Raw genomic sequence first — 25,377 nt, 5'->3', positions numbered from 1 at the left:
ATCCTTGCGAAGCAGGGGTTCCTGCTAGTATTATTACAAAAAATAGTGTAGCATGTTCAAGATATGACTACAATCATCCAAATTGATTATAAAATTACTTTTCATGATATAAAGATCCTTTTTCTCCTAGCCTGAGCTGTATGAGGCTCAGAAACTAACATATTTCAGAGGCAGCACTCAGTGCTGCTACGTGTCCACTCATGTAAGTTTTAACGGCGTGCCCACCGGAAGGTTAAGGAATGAGATGAAAACAACAACCAAGAATATGACTAGAGAAATTCACAAATTAATTGAAAATCTTGTCAAAATGGTAAATAAAGTTGAAAAACAAAATATAAAAAATATAGAAAATCGGGTTGACAAAGGTGTTACTCAGATGGCTTCTTGGGTATAAAAATTCTACAAACACAAAGAAGACATACAACATCAATGATTCATCGATTTATATATTGATGAATTAGTTCATCTATTCATTTATAAACTAATCCATTAATTGATTTACTCTATACATTTTGCATGGTCGCAGACGGATCGCTGCCTGTGCGTGTGAATGGAAAAGATGACCTAATCTGGATCACTGAATTGGAGACACAATCTTGGAGGGTCAATTTGTGGGGCTACATCTAAATTTACATGAAAATCTAGGTGGTAGTGCTACAGGTCGGTGCATTAACAAATTCGCTAATGTTCATTTTATACCGTTTTCGTTTATCTTACTGTGCAGTCAGTAAATAATACATTCTAAGGAATTTTCTGACATAAATATGAAGAAAGTTTTATCGGTTATATTGGTCCTTATAACATTATTAAATGTTGATTTCTGTTAATAATGATAAACTCTCTCTCTTTCTTCTCTATTTGGTTAACAGCCGTTGGGCTGGTTGGCAGCAACTCTATGCCTATCTGTCTTCCGTCATTCCTTTGTGGTCTCTGTATTTGGCACATCTCATATCCTTCTTCTTAAATTGTTCTATGTACTCCAGTCGTGGCCTTCCTCGCGCATTTCTTTCCTCAGTCCTTTCCTCCATTATTATTTTTGTTAGCCTCTCATGTCGAAGAATATGGCCAGCTAGTTGTGCTCTTCTTTGTATTTCTTTCAGCAGACAACCTCTCTCTCTCTCTCTCCAATTGTTTGAAACACCTCTTTACTCGTTACCTTCTCTTTTCCAACTGATCCTCAGCATTCTTCTTAGCACCATGTCTGAAAAGCAGAAATTCTTCTCTCTTCTTTCACACCAATCGTCCAAGCTTCACTTCTATAGGTTGCAATGCTCCATACTAGCAATGGTTTCTAGCAACCGTTTTTCACCTCTAGACTCAATGTTCTTGCAGATCATACCCTCTTTTTATTATTGAAAGTATTCTTTGTTTGATAAATCCTGCTGTCTATATCTTTACTACGTCTTCTATCATTCTAGTAATCTGTCTTTTAGTGTCAATCCTGCTTCCGAGATACTCATTTACTTCTTTTATGACTACTTCATTCCTCAGCCTCATTTCTGTACTATTCTCTCTTTTTCTGCTACATACTAGGTTTTTTTAGTGCGTCTATTCTCATACTGTATTATTTTCCCATAATTTCATTCATTATGCACAATATTGCACAATATTCCAAATCCTCTTCACTTTCTGCCATAATTACTATGTCATCTGCAAATCTCAGCATTTCTATTTTTTCACCAAGGATTTTCACACCCACATTCACTTCCTCTCTAACCCTGTCAATTGTCTTCTGAACATATAGGTTGAATAAATATGGAGAAATTCATAAACCTCTATGGCTGAGCTGCAGAATGAATAATCAGCAAGCCTTGACCGCATGGCAAGAGCGATGCCAACTGTTGGGAGATGAGAATAGAAATAAGATCAACGTATCTGTCCTCCCGAGGGTTTCTCTCTGTCTAGAAAAACATGGGTTCGCCTCAATAGAATAAGGATTGGTTGCAATAGGATAAAAGCGACAATGCATAAGCGATTCCTTGCCTGAGAATACCAGGCAAGAGACAGCAATATAAGGTCGACAGTCTGAGTAGCATTGGATAGGCTCAAATACGAAGTGGACAGACGTGCATCAGTTTCGACACAAAGTGCAGGGTGTGGGTGTACCTACACCGCAATTACATGCCTAATGATACCAGGCAACAGACAGCAAGTTAGTCGTCGAAAGTCTGAGTAGCATTGGATAGGCTCAAACATAAAGTGGACCGGTGCATCAATGAAGACAGAAATGTTTATTAAAGATTTTTGGTTTATAGTCCATTGACTTCATAACATTTTGATCCTGAAAAGAGCATTAGTTATAAAAATTACAACAGATACAGAAATGTTGTCGAACTTTAATAAATATTGCGGAAGATATTGTAGAATTGACAATATATTTTTCGTCCACCTACTGTCTAAAGTACTTACTTTACTCCCTGGAACATAATAGTGAAATGTCACTTTTTCGCCCTTGAGTCTAAAAATAAGAAAAAATCCCAAGGGAGTGAAAGTAACTACATTTAAATAACATGGGAAGCAACTCAATTTTAAAAACTTACATTAGAAATAGGTTGGAAGGTCGAAGCACAGATGAGGAAGCATAGAGTATTTTCATTGAGCCAACTTAATTCAAGAACTGAACCATAAATATGATTAACTTATGAAATCTATGTTTGTATGCTAAACTCATTACGTACTTAATATTAGTAGATTATAAAAAAATATAAATATTTCATGTTATTCAAGATACTAGCCAACGAATATTTCTCACCAACTAATAAAATTAGAGTCAGCTGTTATTATTTTGAATCCCTTCATTGTTACACTTTTGCTGACAGATAGCGCTGGCGCTGTCGGCAGTGAACTCACCAGGACCACCAGTACTGCTTACTTTTTAGGTTATGAGGTGATAGATTGTTTCAGGTCACGTAAGTTATTAAAATTATATTATTTGCAGTTTTTATAAATGTAGGTAGAGGAAAGATGTTGTGTATATCACGAGTAGAAAATGTTTTTTCTCCCTCAAGGAAATCGTTCCTCGGACTCAAATGTCTGGTTGAGGTATTGAATTTAGTTGGTTTGATGACTACTCTATATGCTTCCTCATCCAAGCTTAGACCTTCTAACCTATTTCAAATGTAAGTTTTTAAAATAGAGATGCTTCCCATGTTATTTAAATGGAGTTACTTTTACGCTCTAGGGAGTTTTTCTGGTTTTTCCTCCCGAGATCAAAAAAGTGACACTTTAGTATTATGTTCCAGGGAGTAAAGTAAGCACTTTAGACGGTAGGTGGAGGAAAATAACTATTTTATTCTTTACCTGAATATTATTAATGTTGGTATTTTACGTATTCTAATCTGCTCTCCTTTCAATATTTTTCAAGGATTCTACATGCTCCAAAAACTGTATGTATGATGGATGTATACTGAATAGAGACTTGGAGTTGAAAGTGAAGTTATTAGAACAGTTATACAAGCCACAATCAGCAACAACAATTTCATGCAGAATGTATGCAAGTTATGAAACCTAACTTCAAAGATTGTGATTTTGCAATCATTGAAAAGGCTAAGACATAAATATTCTACCAGGAACAAATGTTTAGTTGCCTACCCACACACAACCAAACTCTTGTAAAAAAATTATCACCCTCAGAACTTTAAAATAATAAACTCAGGGCGTGGATAATCGCACCAAGAAATTGTACATATCGAAAGATTGAAAACATACTATGAGAGAAGCAACTTGGAAAACATCAATGATTTAATAATTGATTAATATGTAATTATTAGTGTATATTTTATGTAGAATAAAATCATAGCTGAATACTAATGGATTGTGAAATTTGTCAACAGAGAACTTTTTCTACCAATGGGGTGAACAAGTAGGACTTGGACTAAGTCACTCCAAGCCCCTGAGATCAGTATGAATGGCATACTGTCAGGAATCATACGTTTTGAAATACCAAATCTAGAAAATATTTCTTCAGGTGTATCGATTATAGTCTTGCAATTTTTACTATTGATTCTGAATTCCTCAATCCCCCTTGAGTAGAAGTCGACCTTAATCTATCTATCTGTCTACCTTATCTATAAATTATCTATCTAACTTGGAAGTTAAAAATACCAGATACAATTTATTTTTAATTCAGCAATGTCTGTGAATTCAATGTCTTCCATTCAACCAATTTTACTAAAAATGGCACGTTTCAAATAGCATGATTCAACATAGGGCATTTACTTTTGGACCAGGCAAATTTTCGTCCAATTTTACTAGCAGCCACTGTTAATGACATCACAACTCATGCCAGGCCAGTAAAAACATCAATGTCCCATATGATTTAATTTTGGTATGGTATATTTTCAGCCTAGATTCATCTATTAAAATTTTGATGGTTTCAACTGTATGGATAAATCATTCATCAGAGAGTCGTTTAACTCAAGAGTTCTTATTCCACCACGAAACAAAAAATCGGCTACGTTGCATACATATATTTGCCAGGCAGGTATTTGACTATTGACTTTCAAGTGGAAGTTTGGAACAAGAAGGGTGCCTGAAAGCATCGCTAGTGTGAGTGCAGCAATAATAAGAAGTTTTGACTGAATTTTCGCGCAAACAAACACGTTATTTGAAAATGACTTATGACTCTGTGATGAGAATTTGGGAATTTTTATTTTTCTTGTCCATGAAATGGTAAGAAATGTTCTTTTTGTAACAAAAATAATTCTATCTTGTACAACTCATTCAAAAAACGACCGTTTCCCACAAATCATTCTGTATAACTCCATAATGAGTAGTAAATTAATTAATGATCAATACATTATGAATAATATCCAACAGTAATAACACATGAATAATGCAATCACATATTAGTCATAGCTGAGCATCCTATTCATACTCAATTCAATCACAAATCACCAAACAGACCAGGGAACTCCGATCAATAATGTAATATTGTATTGATGTCTTAAGGAATAGCAATTAATCTAGTATTATGAGATATTCTACTAGCAGCTTGATAAAAATATTGCAAAGAACACATTTCGGCTAGTAATATTTGAAAATTATCCGAGTTTGAATTTATTTTCTATCGTTCAGACAAATATAATTAAATCGGATTTATGGTTAATCTGATGATGATTACAGTCCTACAGTTCAATGAAGAAATTTCACGTCATATGTTCAAAAATTGCAGAACAATAATAAAATTCCATAATCGTCATCTATAGATTATTAACCAGGGTTTAGAGAAAATGTTATATTAGCCTATTCACTGAACATCTTCAGCCAAGATATAGATCAAATTGCAGTAATTTTCCCAAGTTAAAGATCAGAAAAGCAAAATAGTTGCTGCTACAATTTCCATTGTAGAATTCCACTCTGGATAGGCTTGTTTACCTTGATTGGTGAAGAAGATTCACTAGGATTGCTATGTAATGGCCTATAAGATCGAATTGATTTTGGCCAACATACATAGTTTCATAAGATGTTCCTTACTGAACTCTGCACTCGGTCGTTGAGGACGGAGCTTCTGTTCAATTGACTGCCCCACACGCAGCTACAGGAATCGACACATACCTTCGCAGCAGTTGACAAACGGTAGATATCTCTCCCTGCAAGGAATATGTTGCGAGGCGTTCACGTTGAGTAATTCCTCCTCAGCATGAACTAAGCCACCGCTTTCCAGGAGAAATATGCATCGTCCCTCTAAATTGTTTCATTCAGTAAGTCTTTGGCGAAGTGTCGTTAGTGAATCTGGAAAAATGACGAGGATTAGTGTAAAATGTAGATTTCATCATCCAGGAGACTCATTTGGGGAGGTGAATTTAGATGCTAAAATGTGATTATTTCATGTACATTATGAGTTGCCTTAATGAACGAAAACATCGGAAAACCTTTGAGTAATGGGTTTTCAAGTTAATTGAACCAATAATTTAATTTATTTTAGATGAATTTTTTTGTAATAATATTTGATCAAAAATATTCAATAATTTATATTTTAACAAAAATTATTGGTACCTATATATTTATTGTGTAACCACCATTTCTGCTTACTTCTGCATTGAGTTTTTTTCTCTTTTAATAAATCTAAGTAGTATATTAAATCACATAAGTCTTTATCGGAATATGATTTTGAGTAAGTTTCTTAGATCTATGCATCTATGCCCGAAATAACTAGGGTTTTCACTGGGAATTAAGTCCAAATCAAGACATAGCAGTTCATAAACCCTAAAAAATTAAATGGCAACAAAAGTTAGAAAGGGTGGAGTTATTGGATGGACCATTAAACTGTTGTACTATCACAACATAAAAACATCAAGTTTAAAAGATTGAAAAACATGCTAAAATTTGAGAAATACAAATAGATATCATTCATAAATCGGAAAAAACTCCTAAGAATCTATAAACAATATCTGGTTTATATATGTACAAGGATGATATCATAATAGAAAGAATAATGATGAAAGCTCGACAGGCCTACAATGTTAGGTTGATTCCATATCCAAAAAGATTTCGAAGATCATGGCAGATTATTTAATGGAGCTGGCCAAATGCGGTGACCTGAACAACAATAATACCAAGCATTCATCACCTATCAAAACTGTGACTGAGGAGATAACACAATAACGGCTGGGTTATCAATTCCTTCCAATTAATATTTGGTACACTCGGTATGGCAAATATATAAATTATTTCACTCGATAGCCAGTTTTGGGCTCGACATGCTTTTCTAGATTGAAGAATCTTGTTTACTTATTGATTAGGTAATATTTAACTTATGCCCGGTTGCAGAGTCGTCACATAAAGTTAAAAGCAGGCAGTTACTTCATTTACAAAGCCATAGCTCTAGTTTTCGTTGCACAGACGTCAAAGTAAACTTTAGCTCACATATAACTAACAACGCCCGATTAGACACATGATTCTGTGGCACAGTCGTCAGAAGAAGCTTATTCATGTCTTCAATCGTTAAAAACGGTCAGGTAAGGGTCCGAAGTCGTGCTGTTAAATCCACTCGCGCCAAATGTGCCAAGAGGTGTTGAAAGCTTGTTTTGAAAGTTGTTTACGAAAAATTATCAATATATAAGTAAATAATATGAGTAACTAATCAAATTATAATATAAGTATCTTTACCGAGTATAGCTTACTAATATATGATACGTATTTACTAACAAGTAAATAATATTTATTTTCTAAAGAGTATTTTGGCTACCCACAACTCATATTGTTGTAGCCTCATTACTTGTAGGTACTCAACCAATAATATAATAGTATAATTATAATATAATTAATATAATTTTATGTGAGGTCTTTTAGGTCTGTTCAAAATGATGTCTACTGAAACTTTCCCCGATGCCAAGACATAGGTTGGATAGAAGCATGTACGGAGAACAGTGAATAGAGCTGCAGTGTGACTTATGTGTGATGCTAATTCGAGATATAGCGGATAAATGGGCTTCGGCAAACGACTAGCAATGACTGTGCAATTCGAGATATAGCTAAATGGGGGCTTCGGCAAACGACTGTGCAATGAGCAACCATTTATGTCAGTGATTTTAGTCTATGTCTCACATAGCCGTGTTTGATTTTATGTAAAGACTCTGCAACCGGGCCTTAATCATCTAATTTTACAAAAATCGTATTATTATAAGCTACTCACTTCACCGCAGAAACTGGACACAAATTGCTTTCAACGTTTATCAAGTTGATGCAGAAAGTCAATCATGGATTATGCAGGCGTCCTTTAGATTGGTGACGTTAAAAGACGAAAAATAATCATCGTGGAGGAATCGAATGATTGATTCGACCGGACAGAGAGCGGGCTTCTTTTGGGCACTCTCACTGGGAGCTGGACTGTCGCTGGCAGAAGTGGAACGGCAGAAGTGGATCCGCTGAGTCAGGTCTTTGCCGTTGTAAACGGCGCGAAAATAGTAATCGCTTCCCATTGGCCCCGATTCTGACATTGTGCTCGAGTCATTGTTTCTATATACCTGTTAAACAAAAAACAAGTCGTTCATACCATCATATTTTATTTAAATACAACTGCAATGGTTTAAAAAATAATGCATTTTTGCAAAAGAAAATTTAGTGATAATGCGAACTAACTAAATTTAATTTAACCATACCTTGATTTTATTTCGTCATAAATTATTTCTAGACAATATTTATACGAATTAGGAGTACCACATTGTACCTAATTCCATATTCCTCATCTGAACAGCTCAACAATCTTGACATTTAGATCAGAATCAAGCATTCTAAACTTGCTTAATGTTAGTTTTATTTCATATAATAAAATATCAATATTTGACTTGAAAAAATTAAAAATGGGCCAGCGGCTGAAAAAGTTAATATTTGTTTAAGTACTGAAAAAATAGTTCATTTTGAAACTTGAGAATGAGATAAATGTCGGCGGAGCTAGTCGTGCTTGATTTTAAAATATTACAAGGATACTATAATTGGATAAAATATCAATATAAATAATTATATTATCATAATTCATGACCATCATTCATCCATCGATGGTGATCATCATTAAAATCAATCCGCATTGTCATCCAGAGTAGAATAGTATTTTCAAGATATGAACAGGAAATATTTCAAGGAGGTAAGATAATTTGGGACGTATATGAGAACAATTAAATGGAAGAGTTAAATCTGAACCAACTGAATAAAAAATGTATTACGGTACATGTAAAATTCTTGTTTGAAATATACTGTTGAAGCTTCCAAGGGAATGAAAAGTTTGGGCAATGTTATTGCTTCACCATAACGCCAATAACTGTTCAACTACATCTTAATAACCGGAAACATCTTACTATGTGAACTGAGTTCTTAATTAGGATCAAATTCACGCATTTTAGTCAATTATGGAGGACTTCAAATCTGGGCCGCAAAAATGTTGTAAGTCGATAGACAGTGAATAACTTATGATTGGGAATCATTATTTACTAGCAGGTGACCCGTGCTACACACGCAAGTCCGTTTAAAGCACTTGACAAACAGAAAACTTGACGTACTGGAATCTTGAAGAACTGAAAATAGGCTTGTAACAACCTCGATAAATTGAAATATAAATGCAAAATTTCAAGTTAATAAGTTCAGTTCCTAGTTCAGACGTGATGATGAGTCATTCGTGTATTTCCTATCCCGTTATTTTTCACTCCTTTTCTCTTTCATCTATTTTCTCTGCTTCTTAATCTCTCATTCCTTTTCCTCTTACATAATTTTCTTCTCGGTTGCAAAAGTATCATGATGTCATCTAGGCTACACAATGTTATCTAAAAGATGCTTCTCCGGTTAAGCCCTTCATGGTCTGCTTCCAAGAAGGAGAAAGAGCATTTGTTGTAGTATGAAGAGGGTTAAAAGTTGGAGTTCATCAAGTGTATAAGCCGGTTCTTTCCTTTATTGCATCATAGATTATGTTGTTACTTAGGCGACAATCACCACTGGCTACTGGCTACTGGCCACACATTTAATTCGTGCCAAACCAACCCGTAAAACTTGTTATTTATTTGAGGCTTTGTTTCTGGTTCCATACCTGTAAGTTGCTTGTAAATGAATAAATTATAATTTGATTTTATTACGTTATAGACTATTTAATGATTTGAATAGTACTGAACGTACACCTACCGACACAATGTATAAGTGTCACTTGAAATTATTTAAATAGAGGTTAGAATAAGTTATAAGTTATTCAATCATTATAAGTATTCATAACTTACATACTGTACTATGAATCTACGAAATAACGGAAATCTCACCTCAATGACAAAACGTGATGCATAGTGAGGCGACGACGTTGTATCCGATACTATGCCAAGAGCCGTTGCTAGATAGAGAATAGTCTTATCATGGCCGGAATATACAACAATTTTTGGTTTTTTCTCCGACATTATCCGCAACATATTGACAACAATATTCTTGAGCAGTCCATAGGCACGAAGCAGACAGACACGCTTGAGACTGGCACTCTTGGGATGCTGCCGGGTCTCCCATTCGATGTAGGCGAAGAGGCCGGTGACATGCTCGGTCCTCACACAGACATCGGATGGCGAGTAGAGGTCGGAGCAGGGCAGACGAGCATTGTGACAGACATAGGTCAGCAGGGCGTCCTTCAGGGCGTACGGGTCGGACGAGAGGTGTTTGTCGGTCATCTCGTAGACTACTGATGCGGACGAACGCACTAGCTTGGCAACAGCTGGATGCGACTTGAGGCGCCCCGAAAGCTCGGAGACAAACTTCTTGTTGTGGATGTCAGCTGCCGGACAAGCACAGTCGTCGAAGCAGAACGACATGCTCTGGCTCTCCTTGAGTGTGACGCCGTGCAGGCCTTGAGGCGTGAGCAGCGCGTAGAGCAGAGCGAGCGCACTCTGCAGCGTGCGTCGGTAGCGCGTGCTGTATGCGGCCACAGTCACATTGGTCAGGCCAAGTCGCTCGGCGTAGGCTCGCCGCAGCAGTCTGCCAGTGGCCAGCAACTGTGCGACTCCGACTCGAGTCAACTGGCCTAGCGCGCATTCGGCGGCTGGCAGCAGTGGAAACCCGTGGAACGGCCCCAGCAGCTGGTACTGCATTGCAGTGCCCGTCAGGTTGTCCACAAATGCTTCATACGACACCAACTCGGGAGCTCCACTACACGAACAGTCAATCGATGATATGTTGCGCACATGAGTCAAAGGCCCACGGTCTCCATGTCTGATCAACACTAGCACTCCCTCCAGAGTGTAATTTCCCTTAACACGACCTGCAACCACAAAGTTCATCGTTCAAACCATATTTCTTCAACGTATACATTAAAACTAATGACACAAATTAGTAATAATTTATTAATCTTCTATAATATAATAAAGGAAAGAATTGGATTACACACGTACGGGAAAGGAAATTCACGAATAACGCATCATCACGTCAGAACTACTGGACTGATTAACTTGAAATTTTGCATATAGATTCTTAATTTACGAGGATGGTTTTAGGTCAATTTTAAATTCTTTAAGATTTCATCAGGTCGAGTTTTTAGTTTGTCAAATTTTTAATTAGACCGTTGCGGAGCACGGGTTACCAAATAGTTACTAATAAATTAGAAGTACTAATATCAAAATTGATAAGGAATTGCTAGCACTGATAGAATTGCATTTGGACTGTTGTATAAATTAGAATAGAGGCCGTTTTAGGCTGTAACCTTTTGTGTAGTATCTTTCTCAAATTTGTGAATGATTGAGTTAATGATAATGCAAATGTAAACTGTCTTTCAATTCTCATGTTTTTGTGCTCTAGGGAAATGCATTTCAATCACACTGTTGACTGGAAGCTTGGAAAATACTTAATAGAATATAAATACTTAATAGTATATAAATATATACATGATATAATAAAATATTAACGATGGAAGATTAAATTCGAAATTGCAGTTACCAACTAATGGAAACTTAGAAAATATCTTCAATCTTTGATACCTGGCCGGAATGGCTACATCATAATTCAGTGAAGCTATTCAGAGAGAGTGCCCAGTAGACGAAGGGTTAAAGCCCCTCCGCCAGCATCGGAAAGGAACCGGGGTTTGATTCCCGATCTGGGCGCAATTTTGGGACAGTTTCATTCTTCAAGTTCCCTTCTGCTATTTAGTTCTTCGGTCAATATTTATAGTGGCAGAAGTCCTTAGTTCTTTTAATAGTTTGAAATTATTATTATACAGCAAAATATTATTATTATTATTATATTATGTACTATTTCTATGTTTTTTTAATATAATGTAAAACTTGACTCCTCCAGTCAAACCTTCTTTAGAAGGTTTTGGAGAATTTATATTTTGTCTGGTTTATAATTTTTGAAATTTTCCAATAAAAATGAATTTTCTTATCATTTGTCATTCTTGCTTTTTTTATTATTCTTTTTTTTTGTTTGTAAAATTTCTTTTTATAAGTGTATTTTTCATTTTTGTTTGTTATATTTTCCATAATAAACTCCCTTCTTCTGGGGGTACCAGGACGAAGGAAAAAGGAAAAAAATAAATGAACTAAATCATTTTTTGAACTTTAACATTTTTTGTTTAGTTAAGTGGAAGAGTGGGTTACCTTCTGAGCCAGCCGTGATCATGTTTGGTGGATTGCAAACCTTCATCACCCTTCTAGCTTTGATGTCGGGTCGAATACTCTGCGAGAAGCTTCTGGTTGTGAAATCACCAGTCGAATGCCTCACAAGTGAACCCGAACCATCCTCACTTCCAATGTATTTGTACATGCCTGAAAAAAATATTTCTATGAATATGTCTTCAATACAGACTGAAAAAATAATTCAATGAGGATTTAACAAAAGAAAATGTGTTTGAAAATGTTCGGTAGTACATAATTTATACTTTTGCAATGTACACCAGTTGGCCAGTCTGGCTTTTCTCGTGGATTTTTCAAAATTAGGTATGCAATTGATTTGGAATGTTAATCTGCCATTGAAAACAAGAAATCTATGGTCATAGTTAATTGAAAATACTTTCAAAATCACTCAACGCATTTAAGTATTAATTCATTACCAGTAAAATAATTTACCATTAAAAAAATAAATCAGCATAAGTTCGTTCATCTGCCATCTCCATGTAATTATTAATTTATTCATTAAAAATTTAGACGATAAAAGTGAATACTAACAAACTTCAAAGAATGGTCGTCATCTAAAGATTAGTCAAGGATAGAATGAAACTAATATTGGAGTTCTTGAAATAAGCTTTCGACTATCCAACATTCATCTGCTAATAATATTGTCTAAATGTTAATCAGTCTAATCTTACAGTTTTGAGTTTTTCAAACTCCATCTTTATTTGAATGATAAAATAAAAAAAAAAATGCCTCGCTTTGAAAAAATTGAGAATTTACAATTAATGTGATAATTGACAATAATTGATAATTGATGTGATAATGTGACAATTATCACAAAATAAAAATTGAGAGATATCAAAAAAATATTTACCTCCCAGAAGTACAAATATCCAAGCACTGAGTAACAAGTAACAGTAGATTGCTCTATGCTGAGATGTCAGTCTCATAACCAAAGTTGGACACAGATCCGCAGCCATGTTATTGAAATATCTGAAAAAGTTTAAACTTATTTTTAAGTTTTTACAACGAACGTATGTTTTGGTGAACAACCTTGACCATCAGAGAAGCTGACTTTGATTCAGACCGAAATATTGATTGTTGTAAGTACTCTTAATTGGAAAATCAGAAAGGTTATACGTAGGCCTATTAGTTGTAAAGCTGACCGAATAATTATATTTTTCAGTCTGACAAGATATGGCATAATCATCCCAATAATTCATGTTAACTGTTTGAAATGAAATCAGATTCAAAGCAATTAACAATGTCACGGCCATGGCTACTCCCAAAAATGTTCACTACTCCCTTGGTACGTTTTCTCCTATCCGCCCTCAGATTCGTCTGATCAATTTCATAATTATTTGCGTGATTTGAGGTAATCTCAGAAGTGGAACAATTAGCCACATCAATCGTCGATCTGTATGATGATACATGCGACTTAACGTAAGTATCTGACATGGGTTTTAGAAACTCACATACGTTACTAAGCAATCTCCATCTATACCCAAAAACATCAAAATGAGAATTTCCCAATAGGCTCTCCTTAAAACATTTTGTCCTATTTATTCTACGAAATTTAAATACCTCTTCTATGAAATACAAAGCAACTATCCCACAGTCAAAATTGTTAGTTTGTTGAATACAGGGCAGTTTAATCAGTTCATTAGTATTGAATATGGAGCTCACTTTTTCAATCAATGCTGTGGAAAACCTATCATTATAACTACCCATTGAGTCTAGACTATAGAAACGTTTTTGGGCATTGTCATACAGTAATATGCTCCAATGTGAGCCTGACTATCCGTTATTAGATCCTGCTTGAGGACTATCATTTACGATAAAAACAATAACATTATTCTGCTCAATTATCCTATTCAGAAACGATAAATCCGCTCCTTCATCGTTAATAAGCATTGTTGTAACTGCCAGGAAGACTATGTACATTGCCTGGGAAAGATTCAGTAAGGTAATTACAAAAACAATCTATATCAGCATCAGCAAGAAGCTCTGATCTGAGAAAGGCGCTCAATCGGTCGATGAGGGCGCTGCCATGCGACGTTGGAGAAACATTTTCCTCGTTCTTCTGCACTTGCGACTCGGACGATGACATTTCCATGAGACGGATGTCCAGCTCCATTGAACGATTTATAGCGGCGCTCCACTGCTCCTCAAGTACTTCCATCCGCGCTCTCAATCGCTCGTTCTCCCGTTCAAGATCTGCCTGCTTGGAATGATCGTGTGTGTCTGGTGCTGAAGTCAGTAACACATTATCTTCGTTGTCCTCCACCGAGTCATGCAAGTGCGACCCCGCAACATCCCGCACAATAGACAAATCGTTGTTTGTTATGAGTGAGACAGAACACCCTTTTGCTAAACATCGCCAAACATCATCCTTACTAGTTGACGGTGCCTTTCTGAACTTGAATCCCTTATACAGAATCGCTGGGTTGCCCTTGGATGTTTTACACGATTTTATTTCTGAGTTCATATTTATTAATCGTTCATTACCCATAGGCCTATATCACTGTATTTGAAAGTTTGCACAATCTATAGCTACGGAATGGATGGAATCAACAAGTGTCAATAACTCAGCTGACACTCGAACGACAGATATCAAAAACAGGAGATGAGATAATAGGATTCCGTAAATGCTTGAGCTTACTATATACAGAGTACCGTTCCCATAACTATCATTGATAAGCTCTTATCCTTTATCGCCGTTGTGAAAGATGTTTGTAGCAATCCAAACCGTTACACAGTCAGTCAATGAAACAATAACAAATCTGTACTTATCACAATACACCGGTGGTACCAAAAAGGCGCCAACTTTTTCCCAGCAGCAATAAGTCACTCAAGAAACCCAAACTAACCTCACCGTCGTAACAAACTTTTCACACTACAAAGAGATAAAATGAAAAGTATTTGTAATTATGTTGCATCTACAACACAACACAACGTGTAGTTTCACTCATAGCAAAAACACCACCTAATTTAACTTTAAAACTATTTGAAATGGGAAATTAACTCAGAGCCGACGTTAACTACAGTTCCACCTAGCACATCAGGCGTGCCAACCAACCCGTAACGTCAACTCGGTCCCTGCATCTTCCAACAATTTGAAAGTTGTAAATAGTAGTAATTCTGATCAACATCAATCAACTCCAATGAGGAAAAATCAACTGAAGAGTGAAAAATTTGCTACAGCTAAAAATACATCGCGTAGTACAGATTACTGCACAGATAAGGAGGAACTTGCCAAGGAGACGGAATGGGTGAGAGTGAAAAATGGGAGATCTAAGAAGAGGAAGCTGTATACTTCGCTTACCCCTCCATCAGAAGGAAAAACAACCAACTATAATAAGGGTGAGTCAGTACAGCAACACAAAGTCAAAAAGAGTCCCCCATTACCACCAGTAATAGTGGATGGCATTAAATCATACAATAACTTCCATGAAAAGTTAGTTAAGCTACTGCCAAGTCGTAATTTCAGTGTGAAACTACTTAGAGTAGACAGTTTCAAAATTAACTTAGTAAATGAGGAGGATTATAGATTGCTCACAAAGGAGTTGAAAAGAGAGAAGTTTACTTGGCATTCTTATGAGAACAAGCAATCAAGGCCAATCAGAGTTATGGCTAAGAAGCTACATCACTCATGTGAAGCAGAGAATATTGTGGAGGACCTCAGAGGCCTCAAGGGTTAAAAATTCTGAACGTAAGCATAAAGCTTAAATGGAGAACTAAAGAGCCACTAGATATGTTCATGCTTGAGTTTAAAGCAGGAGAAGATGCAAATAAAATTTACAAAATCACCAACATAATGGGATGCGAGGTAGAAATAGAGACAATTAATAAATCGAAGCTCATTGCTCAATGCAAAAGATACCAAGCATATGGACACACCCAAAAATATTGCTTTAAAGAGTTTCGTTGTGTCAAATGTGCTGGTAAACACAGCTCCAAGGATTGCACAAAGGCAGCTGGAGAAAAGCCAAAATGTATTCATTGTGGTGAAAATCATCCAGCAAGCTATCGTGGGTGCAGTGTTGCTGTCGAACTGCAGAAGATGCGAAGCAAAAATATGAAGCCCCATTCAGGACCAATCAAGCAAGTGGATTCGCGCAAGGAACATTCAACTCAACCCATACCTGTTTCTTCCACCGAAATAGAAACATGAGATTGTCAGCATTCGATAAACCCTTATCATATGCTGATACTACAAAGAAAGGTCTCGATAAGAAGATGAACCAAGATGAATCAAGGGGACGGAGTGCTACTTACTTTACAGCTGATACTTACCAAGCTGGAAAAGCAAGAAGCACTATTATCCTCGTTTGAATTTGAAAAAACGTTACAGAAACTGGAAAGCAGCACCAACCCGGCTGGGAGCAGAAGGAAGCAATGAACCACACACTGAAAATCATGGCATGGAATGCCAATGGCATTCTCCAGAAGAAGCAAGAACTAGAATTAGTACTCCATAACGAAAAAATAGACATCTGCCTTATTTCATAAACACACATGACAAACCAATCCTATCTCAAAATAAGAGGCTATAGAACATACCATACTACACATTCAAATAATTCAGCAATGGGAGGTAGTGCAGTAATTGTGAGAGAAACAATACAACACACTGAAGAAAAGGAATACAAAACAGATGAAACTCAAGCTTCTGTTGTATCACTGGAGCTCAAAGGATGCAAAGTGACATTAGCAGCAATATATAGCCCTCCAAGACATGCACTAAAACATCGAGACTACATAGAATTCTTGAAACATCTTGGAAGAAGGTTCATCGTAGGAGGAGACTTCAATGCTAAAAATACCCATTGGGGCTCCAGGATAACCATTACAAAGGGTCGAGAACTGTTTAGTGCAATCCAGCAATTCAAATGTGAAGCAATATCAACTGGAAACCCAACATACTGGCCAACAGACATAGGAAAAATTCCAGATCTGATAAGACTTTTTCATCATCAAGGACTTCTCCACAAACTACATCAAAATTGAAGACAGCTGTGACTTGACAATAATCAGATCTCTCACCAATTATATTCACATTAAGCGAGAGTGTAATAGAACGAGAACCATCTCCATTTCTCTGCAATAGATACACAAACTGGGAACAATTCAGACTCTTACTGGAGGAAAGCATAGATCTCAATGTACAGCTTAGAAGTAAAGATCAGCTTAAAGCGGAAATTGAGAAATTTGTGACCTCCATTCAGCAAGCAGCCTGGGCATGTACACCACAAATAAAAAGGAGGACTCAAGGCAACAACTATCCTTCTGAATAAAAAATCTTTTATTATAGAAGAGAAGAGCTAGAAGAAAATGGCAAAACACTAGGGATCCAAGAGACAAGACTGTGCTAAACAATTCATCTCAGCAGCTAAGAGAAATAAAAAATGAAACTTTTTCCAGGTATCTCACTGAGCTGACTGATGAAAAAAATACTGACTACTCCCTATGGAAAGCTACAAAGTGCATTAGAAAGACTTCAAGCCAAAATGCATCCATTAAAAATGTGGATGGTACGTGGGCTAGAGAAAATAAACTCAGCTAGGTTTGCAAATCATCTGGAGAATATCTTTAAAACTGATAACAGCTATGATGATGATGAACATCTACCACATACTGTTCAAGAATCAGCAAGGATCACACCAGTCACTGTGATTGAAGTGGAAAATATGATCAAGAGTAGCATCAAAACCAGTAAGGCACCAGGGTTTGATCTCATAACTGGAGATGTATTGAAACAGCTTCCAAGGAAGGCTCTCTTGAAGCTTACATTCCTCATAAATACATCTTTTAGGCTGAGATATGTCCCAGATTACTGAAAAGTTGCAGAAGTCATAATGATTTTAAAGCCTGGAAAAGCACCACATGATGTTACATCAGGCCAATCTCTCTCTTACCTGTAATCTCAAAACTATTTGAAAAACTGCTTTTGAAAAGATTAAAGCCAATTATAGAGATTAAGAAGTTGATACCAAAACATCAATTCGGATTTAGAGAGAAATACACTACCATAGAGCAAGTCCACAGAATCACCAATTAAATTGAGATGAGTCTTGAAGAGAAGAAAATTTGTAGTGCAGTATTCCTGGATTTTGTCCAAGCATTTGATAAGGTGTGGCATAGAGGCCTATTAGCAAAATTAAGAACTATCCTTCCAATTGAATACACTGAAATATTGGAGTCATATTTAGTGGGAAGATATTTCAGAGTTTTAAGCAGGAAGTTTCCTATTCAGAGCTAAAAGAAATTGGAGCAGGAGTACCTCAAGGTAGTGTTCTTGGGCCAATTCTATATCTACTGTTTAATAGCGATCGACCTGAGTTGGAAAATGATACAGTGGCAACATTTGCTGATGACACGGCTGTACTAACTCTGGGCGACAACAGTCAGGAATCTGTGAGGAAACTTCAAGATGCTGCTGATGAAATCTCCAGTTGGGCCAGACTGTGGAAAATCAAAGTGAATGAGACCAAGTCTGTCCAAGTCAACTTCACAAACAGGAAATGTGAGCAAATTCCCCGAGCAATTAATGGGAAACCTGTTTCATTTGCTAACGAGGCCAAATACCTAGGCATGACTCTAGATGCAAGGTTGCGTTGGAAAGCACATGTGAAGAAGAAGAGAGAAGAACTAGGTATCAGATATAGAAAAATATACTGGTTGATCGGCCGAAATTCTGCTCTTTCAACTTACAACAAGATCCTCTCTTTCAACTTACAACAAGATCCTCTCTTTCAACTTACAACAAGATCCTCTCTTTCAACTTACAACAAGATCCTCATCTACAAGCAAATCCTGAAACCCATATGGATGTATGGAATCCAACTGTGGGGCTGTGCCAGCAAGAGCAACGTCGATTTAATTCAACGATTCCAGAACAAAGTTTTGAGGAACATCGTCGATGCTCCAAGATTCAGCCGAAACGCCGACATTCACAGAGACCTGGAGGTGGAGCTCGTTGCAAAAGAGATTGGGCGCTTCGCACGCAAGCATACAGACAGGATTGAACGGCATGAAAATGAAGAAGTCGCTCAGCTACTTGACAACACACATATGCTGCGCAGATTGAAGCGGACCAAACCCTTCGAGTTGTGTAGTGTTGTGGAGTGAAAATGTCAAAAGCAGAGCAGTGTTGATAGTGTGAATGTGTATATTATAATATATGATACTTAATTTATATATTACTATTATTATCTTTTGTTAATTTCAAGTTAGTTGCTAGAAGTAGTAGTCCTGGTGAGAACTACCTATCTTATTAATATTTAACCCATTATTATATTAGGAAAAAATTGCTCAAAATTGCTCCGAAACTGCCCTGATTAATAAGGATTTTCTGCCCTGAAAAATAACATTATTTTTTCTAGACTAGCTTGCAATGGGATTTGAAAAAAAATCAGGGCAGTTTCGGAGGGGCAAAAATAAAAACCCAAGAGACCAGAGATGGGTGAAACTCCAGGCACAAATAAATGTAGGTCAAGAGGCTGAGTCGATGGTGACTGGGTGCCCTAGAGGCAATCTGACGGCCCCTCCTTCAGCGGAAGGACCTACAAAAAAGCCAGGAGTGGAACTCACGTAGGTCACGAGTTTGTGGGTGGAGAGGCCAAAACTCACCACTGCTCAAAGAAAGGCAGCCATTCCGGCAAAACTTCTTGGGAGAGGGGAGGCTTTTGACCCTGCAGAGTTTCGGAGGGGCAAAAAGAAAAACTCAAGAGACCAGAGATGGGTGAAACTCCAGGCACAAATGTGGGTCAAGTGGCTGAGTCGAGGGTGGCCGGGCGCCCTGGAGGCAGTTTGGCGTCCCTTCTCTCAGCGGAAGGATCTTCAAAGAAGGCCAGTAGTGGAACTCACGTAGGTCACGAGGTCTAATCAGTCTGAAGAGACTGCCAAGCATATCACACTGGATTGCGACGAGCATAGGGAAAAACTCTTGGTTCTTCCAAGACGAGCAAAGGACACAGGTATTGGTCTACCTAACTAACATACTACTTGGGAACACAATAAGCTTCGGTTGACGTGTGGGGTTCTTTGAACCTTTGGATCCTTGAATCCGTCCCTTCAAAATAATAATTATAAAGTACCAGGCAACTTTGACAATGCAATTTTACCAAGTACATCATGATAAGTTTTTTATTGTTAAAGTACCTATTACTTAATTTTATTTATTGTGCTATTGAGTTACTTGTTATAAATAGAAAAGGTGCAGAAATAACCAAATAAACACTTCTATGTACGATACAGCTTACTAACGTTAACTTAACTTACAATGATTCAAAATTTTCATTACTTAAACTATAAACTTTAAAATTATTATGTTTGGCTACCAATGAGACGCAACAATTGGCGGCCGTATGTTACTGGGTTACTAAGTTGACGACGTCAAAGACAGACGACCCAAGGCTAATGTAATGAGCGCAATAAGAGCCAAGGTCGGTTACTAACGATAGGACACATGCATTTTTTGTCATCAGCAAAATGCTTTTAAAATCGAAAATCCAAAAACCTAATCTCAAAAGTTCTTGCTCAAAGATTTTCGCTGTGATGATTCTACAATGTATAACAACATGTGTATCATGCATGTCTTACAGTTAATGGCCAGCCTCATACACCGCGACTTGTTTGGATATGGACACTTGTTAGCTCACTGGTGGCCTTAGGCATTGAGTGAGAGCTATTCAGGATTACTTTCTGCATGCACATGTCCAAAGTCTTAATCCTGAATTTGTGGACTGTATAATATACTGAAATGCAGCTGTGCGTAAGCGCAGCTATCACCAGTCGATCAACAGCCGCAACGGTTAGATTGTGTTTTACAAGTCCTCCTATAATATACTACCTGGTTTTTAAACTATTGCTAAAAATAAAGATCACCTTAAGACCGTACTTTTATAACTCAGCTTGGTTACAAAATTATTAATTGCTCAACAATAATATTGAAAACATGCTGGAAATGATTTTATATAAAAATAGAAACTTACAGTCATCAGATATGCTTTAGAAATGAAAAAAATATTTGTGCACACAGTCAAATAACATGTAGACGAACTCCCACAATGTCTTATTTCATGACATTTTTCTCACAGTTCTATACGAAGAGTTTTTTATTCGATATTTATGCTAAGCATATTTCAATCTTGATCAAAATCCATTTACAATAAAATATTATTGTGTATCAACAATACAATACAGCAATGGCAGGATTGAAATGGTATTTTATGGTAATGGAATTATGGAATGATGCCTGAAGCGGGGAATGCAACGAAAGAAGAACAATAGAGCTGCCTTTTCACGAATACCAACGAGCTAAAATATAGTAGACCATAGAGCGGCTGTTGCAAGGTCATGACACTCATGTTTCTTATGGAGCGGCCATTTTATGATGTCTTTATGGCGGTACATTTGAAAATCTAATCTAATCCAATTTGCTCGTAACAAAAATTATGCATTTAAGAAACAATATTTTACTTCAGATAATATGTGAATTCAGGTTTTCAATTTTTTAATAATGAAATTTCAATAATAAATGCTTTAATTATTATTTTATTCATTATTAAAAATTGTTATTGTTCTTGTAAATCAAGGATTATGATTCAGTAATAGGATGGGAGGTTCGGATCACATTACTGATCCGGATCAATTAATCTCATTCGCTGCAGCAAGCCAATCAGAAGACCAGGATTGGAGCTTCCTAAGGTCACGTGACATGTCTAGTATTTGTACCATGTAAAAAGGTAAAGGTGCGTACAGATATAAGCGCCGCGAACATGAGCAATTCACTTTTAATCAGCTGATTATATCTGTATTTTTACAGAAACGGTAAGATACAGATATAAAAAGTTTGGCATCAGCTGATTAAAAGTGAATTGCTCATGTTCGCGGCGCGTATATCTGTACGCAAATTTAGATCAGTGAACTCCAAACTAACTGGAACGGGCTGTCCGATGCTTAGCTACAACCAAAAGTGTGTAAGGCGGAGTGAGTGAGACAGGAATACCGTGTGGGATTCCCTTCTCTCTCGTACGCATACATTCAAGCAGGCTGTTGCAGCTCTTGAGTACGATTTTTCATTTTTAAAGTTTAAAAACGGATTTGAATGAGTATTAGGGCTATTAGTATTAGATCACAACCTTTTCTCTTAAATATTGTGATGTATTTGTAGTGAAATGCGTAGAATTGAATGAAAATACGACCGAAAAATGGTGATGTATTGTGTTGCATTTGGATGCAAGAATGGGCATGTTAAAGGAAATGAAATACCATTTCACAGGTAAGTCAAACATTTTTATTCTGTTAATTAATTTGAAGAAATCTTTTTGTTTCACATACATTTCCAATACTTCTTTCTATATTGATCAGTTTATTTGACCAAAAATAAGACAACAAATTTGTTTATATTCCTAGTAAGTTATACCGTACTGTGATAGTTTCTATGTTTATTGAAAATTTCGGCCTACTTTATAGCATCTAAAATAAAAAACATAGTTGAAGAACAAATTAATCCTTATTCAAAAAAGAATAAATAATATCTGATGCAGAAATTGTGAATGTTTCCCTAGAAAGACTATCATTCATTCTATCACACATTCTATGTATGATGTAATTTATGGATATAAATTTGGTGTTAAGCATCAGCATATAATAGATATAGTATATTTATCATAATATTTGTATACAGTATATTATGTAGGTACAGTAGGCGTATCATACATTTTATGTATAATATAAATTTAGTGTAAGTAGCAGCATATAATACTAATAGAATCTGATAGTATAATACTATAATCTAATAGAATCTATAAGTACGAAAAAATAAACATTTAATGAATTTTGTGTAAACACAGCTTTACAATAATGATTAATAATTCTGTGTTATCATCATGAGATGACATAATTTATTTTAGGTACCTTCTTTTATTTTGAAAAATATGATATTGCTATCAGCTGAATTGTAATTAATTTTTGAAATCTTCCCATTTCAAATAATTTAATAATCGTTCAATTTACAATTATAAAATAATTCTATGTGTATTATTGTTTATATGATTTATAACTATAAAATAATTATTATTTAGCATATTTTACTGTTTGCTTATCATATGGTCTTAATTATAATAATAATAATATCGAGTGACCTGGCTGGCTCAGGTCTGGTGTCAGAGTTTTCAGGTCGCAGCTGATCAATTTCAGGGCCTCTGACATGACCTAACGACTGCTTTTTAGGCAGCCGGGACCGACGGCTTAACATGTCCATCCGAAACACGGGAGTGGCCCAAGATAAATATCTTGCCCGGGCCGGGATTTGAACCCGGGCCTCTGAATCATAAAGCCAGCATCTGATCCACTCGACTATGGCCACTCCATATAATTATAATACAATTGATATAATGTTTCTTCATAGATTTCTTTGCATCATTTCTGAAACTCTCACACTGATTTGAAATGTTATCAGAATACCTAGTATATTGCTATCATTACATGATTTAATAATCCTGTGTTATTGAATCATCATAATTTATTTTATTTACCTACTTTTATTGTGAAAAATATGAGATCGGACTATGAGCCTGTTTTTTTTATTCCCAATCATTTCATGACAGTTTATATTTGTCCTTGTTGAATAAATAAAAATAAATAAATAATACGCTTCTCTTAAATCTGGCCCAAAGTTATTCCCATGCTTGTGAAAAGTTGACAATACTAAAACTACTGCAGTCACAAATAAAAAAATTCTTTTCTTTATTAATATTCAACCTATTTCATTATTTTTGCTCTCAAAAAGTTAACAATGAACTGCTTAATAAAGGAAAAATAACGCTTCCGTGGAATAAGACATACAATATAGAAATAAAATAGAAATTGAGACTGTGCAATGCATTCTCCCATAAGAGCCAATGCATAACAAAATGAACAAATCCCACAGCAATGCGGGTTGCCTATCTTTACCAGCTGCCTCACTTTTTTCGTGTTGCTAGTTCATTCCAGTTAGTTTAGAGTTCACTGCTTTAGATATTTTATCAGGACCTCCTGAATACCGGACCTGCGCCTGTATGAAAATCTAGGTAAAATGGCGCCGATATTTGGTGGAGTTTCAACTCAGCTGACACTGATATTCTGTCATCAGTTTTTAGTATTTAGATGTAGCTAAGAAAAGTTTGTTTACAAATGTCATGGGCTTTATAATATTTGAGAGTTTTATAATTAATTAATAAAATTGTCATCCTATAATTGATTATTTAAGATGTAGCAGAGATTCAAATTAGTTTTTTTAGTATTCAAAGTGTTTAGTAAGTGTTGAATGAATTCAAATTGTGAATAGTAAAGTTTTAAGAATTCAAAATGTATAGTGAGTGTTGAGTATTCAGTGTTCAAAGTGTTTTAATCAACAATAATTTTATAAAATTCAACCGTAGATTATTTTTTGTTTATTGGGGTATCCGCAACTCAACATTTAGCTTTATACAACAACATGCTACAATGAGTATAAACAGTTATTGAACATGCCTAGAAATTGTGTTGTCCCTGGGTGTAAATTGAACTATTATAGAAATCCCTCTTAGTGACAATATTTACTTTTGCCCAAAGATAAAGAGCTGAGGAAAAAATGGACAAGGTGTATCCGTAGGAAAGATTACCTATGTCACTAATAATTTGGATGTGTGTATCAATCATTTTAGAGCATCAGACATTATTAAAGAAGACAAGTTTTTGTGTTATGATGGTTCTTATGTGACTGCTCCAAGAAGGAAAGTAAAACTATGTGATGGTGCCTTCCCTACAATTTTTCCAATTCAAAGTCATCAGCCTTCTTACAACACAATTAAATCATTTGTTAAGGTATTAGGCAATATATTTCTAAACAATTACTGCAACATGATGAATAATAATCGGTTGCCCAAGCAAGCAAAGTCGCGAAAATTAAGGACATTGAATTCTTAGGCTAGAATAAAATACAGTATAAGGATAATTTTAAGCTATGTGCATGTGAATTCACATGCAAGAGCACTTGAAGCACTTAAATGCTATGTGCATGATAATAAATAAAGTCTAGTTACCCTATCAAATAATCACTTCTCTAATAAGAACCTTATTTAAATTCTTAGAATTAATTTTGAACAGTAATGAGTTATTAGAGAGAGCTGAAACCTAGCTGATGGCAGTAAGTTAGTCAGCCAACTGCGGCGGCCATCTTGTTTGTATGCTCAGTTCCGGTATTTAGGAGGTCCTGGTTCTATTGGCAGTTTCCACTCTGTACCAATTCAGTTGCGTGGGTATCCCTTGATCAAGGTAGCAGTGTTGT

General features: G+C 36.0%; 1 protein-coding gene across 1 annotated transcript; it reads right to left on the bottom strand.

The window, feature by feature from the left end:
- Positions 1 to 3,269: 3,269 nt before the first annotated feature.
- LOC111059860 (2-phosphoxylose phosphatase 1) lies at positions 3,270 to 21,340 on the bottom strand. The gene is made up of 6 exons (XM_022347482.2): positions 21,059 to 21,340; positions 12,937 to 13,055; positions 12,051 to 12,218; positions 9,741 to 10,720; positions 7,637 to 7,967; positions 3,270 to 5,733 (listed from the first exon to the last, which is right to left on the bottom strand). Exons 2-5 carry the CDS (start codon positions 13,040 to 13,042, stop codon positions 7,695 to 7,697), a joined length of 1,527 nt encoding a protein of 508 aa, XP_022203174.2. The 5' UTR covers positions 13,043 to 13,055; positions 21,059 to 21,340; the 3' UTR covers positions 3,270 to 5,733; positions 7,637 to 7,694.
- Between the last annotated feature and the right edge of the window lie 4,037 nt (positions 21,341 to 25,377).

Source organism: Nilaparvata lugens, chromosome 1 (genome assembly GCF_014356525.2).
Source record: "Nilaparvata lugens isolate BPH chromosome 1, ASM1435652v1, whole genome shotgun sequence".
In the NCBI taxonomy this organism is placed as follows: Eukaryota; Metazoa; Arthropoda; class Insecta; order Hemiptera; family Delphacidae; genus Nilaparvata; species Nilaparvata lugens.
Note: the sequence above shows the minus strand (reverse complement) of the source record. Positions and strands in the feature narration are given on the sequence as shown.